Genomic DNA, 14,184 nt, shown 5'->3' on the forward strand with positions numbered 1-14,184 from the left:
ATCTCACCAGAGGTTCTAAGGATGTTCAGATCATCAACATACACAGCTATGATCACGAACCCTTGATTTTCGAATTTCTTTATGAAAATACATGGACTGATAGGGTCATTTCTATATCCCTCTTTCTCTAGGTACTCACTGAGCCTATTGTACCACATTCGTTCGGATTGTTTCAGTCCATAAAGAGATTTTTCCAACTTAATACAATGTTGGTCTTGAGAACTCTCTTTGTTTTTCAATTCTATACCCTCTGGGACTTTCATATAAATGTCATTATCCAGTGGACCATAAAGATATGTGGTTACAACATCCATTAACCGTAAATTCATACCCTCTCTCATGGCCAGACTTATCAAAAATCTTAAGGTCGTAGCATCCACCACAGGGGAGTATGTCTCCTCATAATCTATTTCAGGTCTCTGTGAGAATCCTTGTGCAACAAGTCGGGCTTTATACCTCACGACTTCACCATTCTCATTTCTCTTCCTCACAAAGACCCATATTTATCCCACTGGTTTAATATCATGAGGTGTTCAGATTATTGGACCAAACATACCTCTCTTTCTCAGTGATTCTAACTCCACGTTTATGGCTTCTTTCCACTTAAGCCAATTTGATCTTTGCATGCATGCATATATAGACGTGGGTTCTTGATCCTCATTATCCATAAGTTCAAGTGCTACTTCATAAGCAAATAAATCATCCATGTCAACATGTTTTATGTTCCACTGTTTCCTAGACAAGACATAATTCATTGAGATCTCATTATTATATGCACCATCAGTACCATGAATCTTGGCGTCCCAAGAATCATTGTTTGGCACATCAGGGCCGACCACTTTAGTGGCATCAGGTCCGGCTATGTTTAAAACCGGGTTGGTCGCGGCCACATCACGGCTGTGTCTGGTGTCTTATGAACCTCGGTTGCACCATTCTTTATTTTCCGAGGTTTCTTATCTTTGGAACCTATTGGTCTACCACGTATCACACGCTGGCTAGACTCTGTAGCAACTTGATTGTGTCCCTCTTGAACATCAATTCTTATTGGTGCATTAGCAGCAGGTATGTATGACTTGGTCACACTTTTCGGGTCAGCAAAGGAATCTGGCAATTGATTAGCTAGCTTTTGTAAATGTATAATCTTTTGAACTTCAAGATCACAGACTTGAGTTCGAGGATCTTTCCAAGAAATGGATGTTTGATTCCATGAAATTTCTTTTATCATTTTGCTGCTATCTCCCCCTAAGGTCGGATGATCGGATTCATTAAAATGACAATCGGCATATCTGGCCTTAAACAAATCACCCGTAGTTGGCTCAAGATATTTTAAAATCGTGGGGGAATCAAATCCGACATATATCCCCATCCTCTTTTGAGGTCCCATCTTTGTTCTCTGTGGTGGAGTTATAGGAACATAAACGGCACAGCCGAATGTCTTAAGATGGGATACGTCTGGCTCATGACCCGTAAGTAATTGTAATGGGAAATACTTATGTTCACTTGATGGCCTGATGCGTATGAGCTCGGCCGCGTGAAAGACCGCATATCCCCACGCTGAGACCGGAAGTCTCGACCTCATGAGTAATGGTCGAGCTATGAGTTGTATGCGTTTTATAAATGACTCGGCCAAGCCGTTTTGTGTATGTACATGCGCCACGGAGTGTTCCACACTTACCCCCATGGACATACAGTAGTCATTAAACGCTTGGGAAGTGAACTCACCAGCATTATCAAGACGTATAGTCTTTAATGGAAAATCTGGAAAGTGTGCTCGTAATCGAATTATCTGAGCAAGCAACCTGGCAAAGGTCAAGTTCCTGGTCGATAGGAGACAGACATGCGACCATCTAGTGGACGCATGTATGAGGACCATGAAATATCTAAACGTTCCACAAGGTGGATGTATTGGTCCACAGATGTCTCCTTGAATTCTTTCCAGAAAGTTTATAGTCTCTTTAGTGACTTTAACTGGTGATGGCCTAGAAAAGAGTTTCCCTTGGGAACAAGCAACACAAGATAGGTGCTTAGGGATGACTCGTTTCTCTTTAAGGGAATGGTCATTCGAGTTCATAATCAGTTTACGCATCATGGACGACACGGGATGACCCAGCCGGTCGTGCCACAAAATGAAGTTATCGATTGCCTCTTTATTAAAAATAGCATTAGCTTCAATCATACTGACTTTAGTGTGGTAAAGACCAGTAGATAGTGCGGGTATGCATTCTAGGACTTTCTTATTGCCATGGACGAGTTCAAAGATTTGAAGAGATTCTTTGTTTCCCTCGCCCTTGGTTTCAATATGAAATCCATTCATTCGAATGTCTTTAAAACTTAATAGACTTCTCATAGAGTTGGGTGAATACAAGGCATCTGATATCTCAAGATGTGTACCCATAGGCAACAGGATACTAGCCTGGCCGTGTCCCTCTATGAGGCTGGCAATACCCGCAATGGTTCAGATGTTGGTGTTTTTAAGAGTTAGATTTATGAAGTATCTCTTATCTTTAAGAATCGTGTGGCTTGAGCCACTGTCCACAACGAGTACAGCCTTGTTCTCGTTCATTTCTAAAACTTAGAGACTTCATATATATAACGAAAGCTTTTATTTTATTATATAGGTCTTTAAAACAAGTTTAAATAAAAGACAACATAGAATTTAAAAACACCAAAACATAGAAATCAGATTATAATGTCAAAATCACTTCAGTCTTTGAGACAATCTGAAGTTTCATAATCCATAAGATCGTCCTTGTCATGATCGAAGTCTTTTTCATTGTCTTGACAAACCATATGGGCTTTAGGATTCTTCCCTTTCAAACTTTCTTGATAAAGCTCAACAAGATGCTTTGGAGTTCTACAAGTCTTAGCCCAATGATTGTCCATTCCACATCTATGGCACACTGATTTACTTGATTTGGTCGAGTGTTGAGGTTTAAACGAAGATCCACGTCCACGACCATGGCCTCGTCCAAATGAGCCACGATCATGTCCATGATCTCGTCCATTTTGATTACCTCGTCCGCGGCCAGAGGAACCTCGGCCACGGCCATGTCCGAGCCAACAGGTCTCATCTCACTGTTTCTCATTAATAACTCATTATTCTGCTCAGCAAGCAAGAGACAAGAAATAAGATCAGCATAGGTCTTAAAACCTTTCTCTCTGTACTGTTGTTGTAACATCACATTGCTTGTGTGGAAAGTGGAAAAGGTTTTCTCAAGCATATCCTGATCCGTAATACTTTCACCACACAGTTTCAACTTTGAAAGGATCTTAAACATGGCCGAGTTGTACTCGTCCACGGACTTATAGTCTTGGATTCTTAGATCCCTCCAATCAGATCGAGCCTTTGGTAAGATCACCGTTCTCTGGTGATCATATCTTGATTTCAATTCGTTCCAAAGCTCTAGTGGATTCTCAGTGGTTAGGTATTGATCCTTGAGACTCTCAGCTAGATGGTGACGAATGATCAAGGTGGCTCTGTAACGATCTTTCTCATTTGAGTTGTTGTCCTCGGTGATACATTCACCGAGACCTTTGGATTTCAATATGATCTTGGTATCAAGCGCCCACTGAAGGTAATTGTCTCCAGAGACATTTAGGGCAGCAAAATCCAAGTTATTGATTTTCGACATCTGAAATCATAGATAATATAGGTCTTTTAGAAATAAGGTTTTAGTTTTAAAACATTCAAGTAAAGCCTAATGGCCAAAGTATATGCCTTACGGCCAAGAAGAAGCCACACGGCCAAGTAGAAGCCACACAGCCAAGATTCAATTTAGGGTTAATGCATATAGTTTTACATGTAATTGCAATCCTAAAGCGGTTGGTTTCTATCAATTCATGATTCAATCAAAACAAACAATCCAATCGGCCAAGTAATAGAACAAGCCACACGGCTATTTAGTTCAATTCAACATCATCCCTATAATTAGATCTAAGTTCAATTGCAATCAATCAGTAGTGATCAGGTTCGGATATGGATGCAACAAGGCCACACGGCCACGGATGATGATCTAGAACAATATAACCTAGAATGTATTAAGGCCACACGGCCACAATCTAATTCGATTTCAAAGTGATAAAAACTAGATCATTAGAGTTTTAACCAAGTCAAGCAATTCAGATTCAGGTTTAAACAATCCTAATCAATATTTTCTAGCTGATCAAACAAACAATTAAATTTCAAATAATTAAAACCGATTTTTCAATTTAGGGTTTTAGGGATTTCGAAACATTGATCTTTGATCAAAGAGATTTGATTTGAGATTTAAAACCTTTAAGGTTATGATTTTAATTGATCAATAGATCAATCTCGATTTAGGGTTTAGGGGATCGGACTTATTCGAGCTCCAATTTACTCTTTTAGGGTTTGATCTATTATCCTAGGGTTTTATTTTAGAGATTAGTTTTTAGGGTTTCAATCTTTACAAACAATCCAAATTCAATTCCCATGTTCTTAGAATTAGGGTTACCTTTTGTTTGCAGATTGTAGAAACTAGACCACCAAGAGAACCTCGAACGGACGCGAGCTGAAACAAGCTGGAGTTGAAGTCGCGCGAGCTGATCGCTGTCCGGGATGCAAGCTGAGAATGGATGGAGCTGAGGCTGTGTTCGTCTAGTATCAGAAACACCTTAGGGCTGGGGCTGATCGGATGAACACGAGCTGGAATGCTTGCAAGATCAGATTAGGGTTCGTCGGGTTAAGGTTCAAGGTCGCTGGCTAGGTTTTAGGTTTAGGAGTTTTTCAATTAGGTTTTTAGGCTCAGGGTGTTTAGGAACTATCGTGCTGATAACGTGTTGTGAAACAATAGATTTAGAGCTGAATGTTTCTGTCTTTCATTAATGAATAAGTGTTCCCTTTATATAGGGATTACAAGATAAGTAAAAAGGAAGATATTCAAAACCTAAACCAACTAAGATTAGGAAAGACTACTAATACATAATATGGAAAGATTACAAATAAAGGAAATCATAATCATACAAAGAAAAGGAAACATATGTATGTGGCCGCTTCTCTATCTCCTCAATAGGCCGACTCTTTCTCCTCTCTCTCTCTTGCGGATGGGCCGGTTTATGGACCGGGCCGGTTTATGGACCGGGCCAGTTATAGACATCTATTAATTGATCTATAAGAACAAATTTACTTTTCAAATAATAATACTACCTCCGTTCCCGAAAGTAAAATGTTTTAGGTTTTTTTCTTGTTCCACAAAGATAGATTTTCTATATTGTTAAAGTAATTTTTTATACTATTGGAGAACATTAATTGAAAATATTTGAATTGATTAAATTTAGTTATTGTAAAGTGTATAATAAAGTAAAACATAAATTAAATTATAAATATTTATTAAATTTTTAGCGTGCATACTATGGGAAATTTCCGGAAATTCAAAAGGGAAATTAAGAAAAAGAAAGAAAGTCGTCTCTCTTTCTCTCAATAACCTTCCTAATCTTCCACCTTTTGAATTCAATAAATTCGACAACCCAATTTCACCCGTTTCCAGATTAGGGTTCCGACGATCTGCAGCTGCCGTCGTCGTGTATAGATCCAGTTTAGCGAGGTGGATCTGAGGAAACGTTTCGACCATGAGCGGGATGAGAGGTCTCTCCGTCTTCATAAGCGACATCCGAAATTGCCAGAACAAGGAAGCCGAGCGACTCCGCGTCGACAAGGAGCTCGGTAACATCCGTACATGCTTCAAAAACGACAAGGTTTTGGGCTCTTTTATTTCTCCCTAGAAAATAAAAATCTTAAAATCCATCTGTGTTTCGAGTTAGTTTTAGAGTTTGCTTGGCTTCTCTAGAATGCTCAGTGAAGAAGCATCATGTGTACATTTAGTTGATATGGGATCCAAGAAGATTCCAAAGTGTTTAATTTGGAAACTGAGTTGTGAGTGGGATGGATGGTTTCGAACCCGTGATTCATTTTAATGTTAACATCTATATATAATTATGATAATTTATCATATAAGTCTTGGATGCTGTGAACAAAGTTTTGAATGAATTCATTTTCTTCTCTTCTCTTGCAAGGAAGAAGTGCTTCTCTGGATAATTTGTGTAGATCATTAGTTTACTTTTATGCCCTAGTTATTTCATTAATTAGTGGGTTAGCATTTTGTTTTGCGACGTCCACTATCGGCTTGTGAGTTCTTTTTTTTTTTTTTTTTTGGATCAGTCAAATTGGATAAGTATATGAATATATCACCCTCAGCTTACTTGTCCATTTTGCGGTTCAGATTTGAAGTGAATCACCATGCATTCGTGATTAAAATTTTCCAGCTATTTTCGTGTATGATAGGGCTTGACACCATATAAGAAGAAGAAGTATGTGTGGAAAATGCTTTATATACATATGCTCGGTTACGATGTTGATTTTGGTCATATGGAGGCGGTTTCTCTTATATCTGCGCCAAAGTATCCTGAAAAGCAGGTATACTCATTTGCCTATACCATTAACTATTGCTTTTTAGATAAGAAAAGGGAAATATGTAGTGTTACTTGTTAGACTAGGGAATATATTGTCTAGGTGGTAATTAAGCAAAATGTCAATCAGATATCGTAGAATTAGCTTAGATAATTTAAGAGCGACACTTGTGAATATTATTTCACGTGCATTAGCAGTTATATTATGTGATCAATGGTATCATGACAATCTTTTGCTCTCTCTGCAATCGCCATGTGTTTCTGATCTCCCAGTTTTGTTATTTTCATGCTTTTTTTTCTAACTGAGTGTCTGAGTTCAAATTTTCATCCATGGATATAGGTTGGTTACATTGTCACATCGTGCTTGCTCAATGAGAATCATGATTTTTTGAGGTTGGCAATAAATGCAGTCCGAAACGACATTATTGGACGGAATGAGACTTATCAATGCCTGGCATTGACTTTGGTAAGCCCTCTTTCATCCATTATATGTTGATGTCTTATCTTTCAGCTTATGATATGTAGTTTAGTATTTCAACAGAAGGTCATTGAGTATATTTTTGTGCATCATGCTTATTATTTCAGCCATCTTCGTCATTAAATGATGCTTGCTTTTGTACCGTACTGTGCTCAATTTCCTCTGTAGGTTGGAAATATTGGTGGACGAGAATTTGCAGAGTCGTTGGCACCTGATGTTCAAAAGTTACTAGTAAGTGACTTGGTAATGTTGCATGTTTTCCATATGAGTACGTAAGGGCATCTCCATCCCTACTCCATTTTTTTCTCTAAAGTGGAGTAAAAGTGATTATGGAATAAAGAATGCTCCAACCCAACCCCATATCTCACTCCATAATGAAGTTTACTCCATAAATGGAGTAATCTATTTTTTTTTGTTCATCACTCCATTATAGAGTGGGAAATGGAGTAGGATTGGAGCAATTTTACTCCATTTTCACTTTTACTCCATTTTGGAGGAAAAAATGGTGTTTTACATTGGAGATGCTCTAACAGTTGAACTTATGGGCTTCTTTGCTTTATAGATTTCTGGCAGTTGCAGGCCTCTTGTAAGGAAAAAGGCTGCACTTTGCCTGCTACGGTTGTTCAGGAAAAATCCTGACGTCGTCAACGCTGATGGCTGGTGCGTATTAAATACTCTTTTATTTCAGTTTATAGATGTGTCTTTTATATTCTCGTCTTCGTATGCTTACAGGGCAGATCGTATGGCGCAACTGTTGGATGAACGTGATCTTGGTGTCTTGACATCTTCGATGAGTCTTCTTGTATCTTTGGTATCCAATGACTATGAGGGGTACTCGAGTTGTCTACCCAAATGTGTCAAAATATTAGAACGCCTTGCTAGGAATCAGGATGTTCCTCAGGAGTACACATACTATGGTATCCCATCTCCTTGGCTCCAGGTTTGTATTAACTCGCGTTACTGATTCTTGTTTACCTAGCTTTACCGCCTTACATTACCCTGGGCACTTCACATTTTAGCTGAAATAGTTTTTGAAATTGATGCTTGTACTTTTTTATTCGTGGTTCTTTAAGTGTTATCTTGGCTACTTACATGTCTTTTGGTTAGCATAGGTGAAAACGATGAGGGCTCTTCAGTATTTTCCAACAATTGAAGACCCCAGCACTAGAAGATCCCTTTTCGAGGTTCAATTTGTTCCAAAAAACTTGCTTATATTCATTTAAAAAAATCAGCCTCATAACATTTACTATGTAAATTTCAGGTCCTACAACGGATACTGATGGGGACAGATGTTGTTAAAAATGTGAACAAGAACAATGCGTCTCACGCTGTGCTCTTTGAAGCTCTATCTTTGGTAAGATTTCCAGGCAGATAATTAGCGCAAAGTTTATGCCATGAAATTCATTGATGCATTTTTCCTTTTTGCCCATCTCCTTGGCATGTCTCAACTCCTTTTTGCCAAGACATCTGAACCCAAAGCAGAATGCTGACTAGTGCATGGACGTTTTCCTTTTGATTCTGTTTATTAAGGAAATAGCTAGTTTTAAATATTTGGTAAATGATTTACTTGCTTGTCTATCTTCCGTGTACCTTCTTTTTGCTTTCCTTTTAAATATACCCTATCCTTCACCGATTCACTGCTATTTTGCGTAAAAGTTTTTGTACTGTTTTGCTTAAACGTTTGATACTAAGTTGTTTATCATGAATATATGATTTTGAGTATTTTAACCTGTTAATATGTTGTTCTGCTATAGGTCATGCATCTCAATGCTGAGAAGGAAATGATGTCACAGTGTGTTGCTCTCCTAGGAAAATTTATTTCTGTACGTGAGCCCAACATCAGATATCTAGGCTTGGTGAGTTTTTATATACTGGTTTCCTGCTTGTAAAGCCGAGCTAGAACTCTGTGTACTGTTTGTGGTGGATCATCTATTAGTTGGCCATAATGATGCATTTCCTGCAACACTGCAGGAGAATATGACACGAATGCTGATGATCACAGATGCCCAGGATATCATAAAGAAGCACCAGCCTCAGATAATCACCTCTTTGAAGGACCCTGATATAAGGTTGATTCTATTTTCACTATATCAATATGAGCTAATGGTTGTGAACCGAGGCTCTCGTCTCTGTTGGTCAAATTTGCAGTTTGTTTAGCTAATTCAATCACGAACACTGGTTGTAGTTCATAACTTCCGTGGAATAGTGTCAATCGAAATTCAATTCGATTCGATTTGGGTTGTAGATATGCAACTTAAAACTAAATTGTGAATTTGTTTCCCTATAATCTTCAGTAAAGCAATATCTTCTTGACATATACTCCTGGTATCCTGTGTTAAATAGTTATTGGTATATTTATTTATGTTAGCAATACTTATTGCGTAGTATAAGAACTATTAGACAGTACACTTTGTATGATATAAATCATCATTGTGACCATATTGAGTGAATACCAAACTTTAAACTTACGTTCGCAATTGAAACTGTCTTCCGCAATTTATAGTTGTAAATTTGTAAAGAGTTTTAATAATTATATATGTACTTGTATATATATCTATAAAGAGAGAGAGATATCCTACTTCCTTGTCATTTGATTCAATACTTTTCCCATGTTTGTTTCATATTTTTGTATGCTGCTGACCAGGATTGCTTTCCTGCAGTATTCGGAGGCGAGCTCTTGATCTGCTTTATGGAATGTGTGATGTGTCAAATGCAAAGGGTATAGTCGAAGAGCTGTTACAGGTAATTTTTGTTAAGATTGATATTTCCTTTACCTATGGTTTTCTTTTTGCGTGAGATGTTTAATAGAAGTTCAATACGAAAAAATATATTGCAGTATCTTAGCACTGCTGAGTTTTCCATGCGTGAGGAGTTATCACTTAAAGCTGCTATTCTCGCTGAGAAATTTGCTCCTGATCTATCTTGGTAAGGATTCAATCTAATATGTAGATCACTTTGAGATGCACACAATAACATTATGATGCATTAACCAATCGTTATGATTCTCAACACGATAAATCTGATCAATCTTTTGCTACGGAACATGATTCCTGTGATGTTGATCAGGTATGTAGATGTGATCCTTCAGTTGATTGATAACGCGGGAGATTTTGTTAGTGATGACATTTGGTTTCGTGTGGTGCAATTTGTTACAAATAATGAAGACCTGCAGGTAATGAAGATTTGTTACAAGAAATCTGTTTTATATATTCGTTTTGTGGCATTCTTAACTTGCTTTAGAATTTCTTCAATGTGTCAGCCTTATGCAGCATCAAAAGTAAGAGAATATATGGACAAGATTGCGATACATGAGACAATGGTGAAGGTTCGTTGCCCTTAAATTTTAGAATTAGCTATTTCTATTGCAGAATGTGGTAACTTGTGATTCTTATATTCTCATTTTCGTAATGCTAGCTAAATTGCAACGCACAGTTTCTACATTTTCAAACTTTGAAACGATTCTTTACCATTTGAATGGTATGCGAATTTCAGAGTTTAGAGTAAGTTATATTTCAATACATCTTTCAGGTCAGTGCTTATATTTTGGGGGAGTATGGTCACCTTCTTGCTAGACGACCTGGATGTAGTGCAAGAGAGCTCTTTGGCATTTTACATGAGAAGCTTCCCACTGTATCGTAAGCAAACTTAAACGATGCATGGTGTTTTTTCTTTCCTTTGGGTAATTTTTATTTGCTGTACCTTAGCCACCGTTGTCATTTCTCAGGAGTCCAACCATTCCTCTTCTTCTCTCGACATATGCAAAGCTTCTTATGCACGCTCAACCTCCAGATATAGAATTGCAAAAGCAGATTTGGAATGTATTTAAGAAGTGAGAGTTCTGAACCTTGTTATTCATCCCAGGAGTTCTGGTTGTCATGTTATATGCTCTACTTTTTCTTATTAAAGTTTTATGTTGGCAGATATGAGAGTAGTATTGATGTGGAGATACAACAGCGAGCAGTTGAATATTTTGAATTGAGTAAAAAAGGGGCTGCCTTGATGGATGTATTGGCCGAGATGCCAAAATTTCCTGAGCGCCAGGTTTGTTGTTTTGTTTCCTGGTGTTTAAACAGCTTATCTGGTAATTTTTTTTTAGGCTTTCAATAATGGATGATGTGATGTTGAAAATTTTCGCCTTTCCATAGTCCTCATTGATAAAAAAGGTGGAAGATGTTGAAGATACTGCAGACCAGAGTGCGATCAAGCTTAGACCGCAACAGCTACCTTCAAATGCTTTGGTTTTGGCTGACCCACAGCCTGTTAATGGGACACCCCCGCCTTTGAAGGTTCCAAGCATAAGTGGAATCAAAGTGGGTATTTCCTCCAATTGGGTCCAAATAAAGGAGACATTTTCATGCGCTTTATGTTGATTCACCACATGTCTTCTGACGGTCCCTTTATCTTTGTTGTGTATGTAGCTGGACCACGAGTCAGCATCCCAGACTCAATCTCAGCCAAATGGCGATTTGAGTAAAGCACAGTCACAAATTCCATCAGCAGATCTCCTTGGCGAGATGGTCGATTCTCTGGCAATAGAGGCTCCGGCGGTAGACATGGGGAGCCACCAACGTGTTTACAGAGAGGAGGACGGAATTCCAGATGAAGTTGATGGCACAGCCATCGTACCTATTGGTGACCAAGCAAACAAGGTTGAGGTATGTTTAGCTCTTTCCTTTACTCTCTTTGGCATTGTAGGGGATAAACATTGATGAAATGCTATATCTAAACAACTTTAGTTAATTGTTTCAACTTTCTAAAGTCAGTCATTTTCTGTATCAGTCATTTTCCTTGTAAGTGACTTACGTTTTAATCTCAGTTCAGCATTAACTGCTAGGTTATTATCCTACATTCTGAAGAGCGGGCACATAACTGACTTGTCATATCTAACATAGTATCCATTTACCTTTTATGTACATCTAATTGTTTTTTGCAATCATACTCTCCATTTAGATCCTTGTTATTGTTTTCTTATTTGTTTTTCTTTTCTTAAACAGCCGATTGGAAATATCACCGAGAGATTCAATGCTTTATGTTTGAAAGATAGCGGTGTCTTATATGAGGATCCTTATATTCAGGTTTGATTTCTTCTTTTGTCAACTCCTTTCTCTTTGTATTTGGTTATCTGTTTCACATATGGCGAACTTTTACTTTTTGTGGTCTACTTTGAACGGTGAAGATCACAATACTCTATTTTAAAAAATGATCTAACATTCTAAAAAATGTTGGTACTCTCTCAGATTGGTGTGAAAGCTGAATGGCGAGGACACCATGGAAGACTTGTCCTCTTCTTGGGAAATAAAGTTACTTCTCCACTTACGTCTGTTCAAGCTCTAATACTACCCCCTGCTCATTTAAAACTGGAACTGTCTCTTGTACCTGATACCATTCCTCCTCGAGCACAGGTACTTATATATATACACATATATATAGGTTAAACTGCTTCTAATATTTTTTCTATCAATTTTTATGTTACCTGTTTCTTATGGTCTTAGGTACAATGTCCACTCGAAGTGATGAACATCCGTCCTAGCAGGGATGTTGCGGTTTTGGATTTCTCCTACAAGTTTGGTACAAGCATGGTAGTTACTGAATCATTGGATAAGACGATATGATAGCTTGTTTACAGACAGGGTTTCTTGTTCGCCTCTCTCTGACTTCTCGTCTCTCTTATAGGTCAGTGCCAAATTACGCCTCCCAGCAGTCTTGAATAAGTTTCTTCAACCTCTACAGTTGACATCTGAAGAGTTCTTCCCACAATGGAGATCACTTTCAGGACCACCATTGAAACTTCAAGAAGTTGTATGTATTCCTGAATGAAATTCATACGCTACTAATGTCTCGTTTGCGTCATTAAATGAAACTGCAATTTCCCGCAGGTTAGAGGTGTAAGACCTCTTTCTCTTCCGGAAATGGAAAATCTATTCAACAGTTTCCGGGTGACGATATGCCCCGGGCTTGTAAGTATCTCCTTTAATATAATATCTATCTAAAAGTTTCGGGGTGATCATATGCTGACCTTAATATAATATAATTACGTGGTCTGATGTAGGATCCCAACCCTAATAATCTAGTGGCAAGCACAACCTTCTACTCAGAAAACACAAGACCCATGCTCTGTTTGGTGAGATTTAGTAATTTTCTCCGAAGTTCCAACCTGGGTGTTTCTTTCTCCATCTCAACGTGTTCGTATTTTTCTTCAATCGCAGGCAAGGATTGAAACAGACCCAGCGGACAGGACCCAACTGCGGTTGACTGTAGCCTCGGGAGATTCAACCCTTACATTTGAGTATGATAATCGTCTCTTCCGCTAACACAATTAACCCTAAACTTCATGATAAACACAACTCTTCCATTCCATGATTGGCTGATTTTACCTTCGTCTATACAGGTTGAAAGAATTCATTAAAGAACAATTAATCGCCATCCCGATGGGCTCTCGAGCTCTGGTTCCAGCGGTGCCAGTACCAGCTGCACCTTTAGCTCAACCGCCTAGCCCAGCGGTGGATGCTAATGATCCAGGAGCTATGTTAGCGGGCTTACTTTGATTCAACCTGGTAAGACAAACGCTTACAGTGGCACGATGTGAAGATCATCGTTGATATGCAAGAGTAAAATCTGAAGATGTGAGAGGGCTTGCAGAGGCAGAGTAAGAGTGAGCTTAGTTTTGATCCAAATGCCTGTGTCCGTCTATTTGTGAGTTTGGTCTGTAATTTTGCATTCTTTATGCACACATTTTGTATTGCGAGGTCTTTTGGGTGTGTATCCTCTTTTATCTTTTCTCAGTGATCTTTACTTAGGCTTTGTTATGTTCCTCCTTTCTTCAATTCTTGAATTCGATACCAAATTGCATATATACATGTAGAGCTTGTGGGGTTATTATAATTATAATATTCAATTTGTAACGTTGCTTTTAGAGGTCTTTGTATCTTTGCGGTGGTAAATGTTTAGAAGCGATATTTCTTGAGCTTTGAGAACTCCTAGCCGTTTTGTTAGCTTGAAAACATCAACAATTTGTCATTGCAAGCTCAAGCCGCACATTCTGATTACACCACATAAACCGGTTCTCTAATGAATCGGTTCTCAGCAAATAATATGAGTGATTTACACCCAAGATCTATGAGTTTTCATTATACTCTTGGCTCTAACCGGTGACTTATGGAATTAATGAGAACAATGAATTTCTATTCATTTCTTAAATATTTACATCATCTACTAGGAATATTGATTACATATAATTCTCGGGTATTATTTTCATTTTAAAAAACTATAGTATTCTTTATAAA

At 38.1% G+C, this 14,184-nt stretch overlaps 1 protein-coding gene across 1 annotated transcript; it reads left to right on the forward strand.

The window, feature by feature from the left end:
• Nucleotides 1–5,380: 5,380 nt before the first annotated feature.
• Nucleotides 5,381–13,814, forward strand: LOC106376428 (AP-2 complex subunit alpha-2). Its single transcript, XM_013816510.3, has 27 exons — nt 5,381–5,712; nt 6,299–6,430; nt 6,764–6,889; nt 7,070–7,132; nt 7,464–7,561; nt 7,634–7,841; nt 8,014–8,085; nt 8,163–8,255; nt 8,656–8,757; nt 8,873–8,970; nt 9,562–9,643; nt 9,738–9,826; nt 9,968–10,073; nt 10,161–10,226; nt 10,430–10,536; nt 10,626–10,730; nt 10,822–10,942; nt 11,047–11,211; nt 11,320–11,556; nt 11,896–11,976; nt 12,139–12,303; nt 12,394–12,480; nt 12,575–12,700; nt 12,778–12,858; nt 12,951–13,022; nt 13,108–13,187; nt 13,290–13,814. The coding sequence occupies exons 1-27, from the start codon at nt 5,587–5,589 to the stop codon at nt 13,444–13,446; spliced, it is 3,045 nt and encodes a 1,014-aa protein (XP_013671964.1). The 5' UTR covers nt 5,381–5,586; the 3' UTR covers nt 13,447–13,814.
• The last annotated feature ends 370 nt before the right edge of the window (nt 13,815–14,184 follow it).

The sequence above is a fragment of the Brassica napus genome, chromosome C1, assembly GCF_020379485.1.
Source record: "Brassica napus cultivar Da-Ae chromosome C1, Da-Ae, whole genome shotgun sequence".
Taxonomy (NCBI): Eukaryota; Viridiplantae; Streptophyta; class Magnoliopsida; order Brassicales; family Brassicaceae; genus Brassica; species Brassica napus.

Excerpts from the sequence above, each read along its gene's own strand:
- LOC106376428 (XM_013816510.3), top strand. The coding sequence starts at position 5,587 with ATGAGCGGGATGAGAGGTCTCTCCGTCTTCATAAGCGACATCCGAAAT. Across the intron at positions 6,431-6,763 it reads CAAAGTATCCTGAAAAGCAG|GTTGGTTACATTGTCACATC; the intron begins GTATACTCATTT and ends CCATGGATATAG. Across the intron at positions 10,943-11,046 it reads CAAAATTTCCTGAGCGCCAG|TCCTCATTGATAAAAAAGGT; the intron begins GTTTGTTGTTTT and ends GCCTTTCCATAG.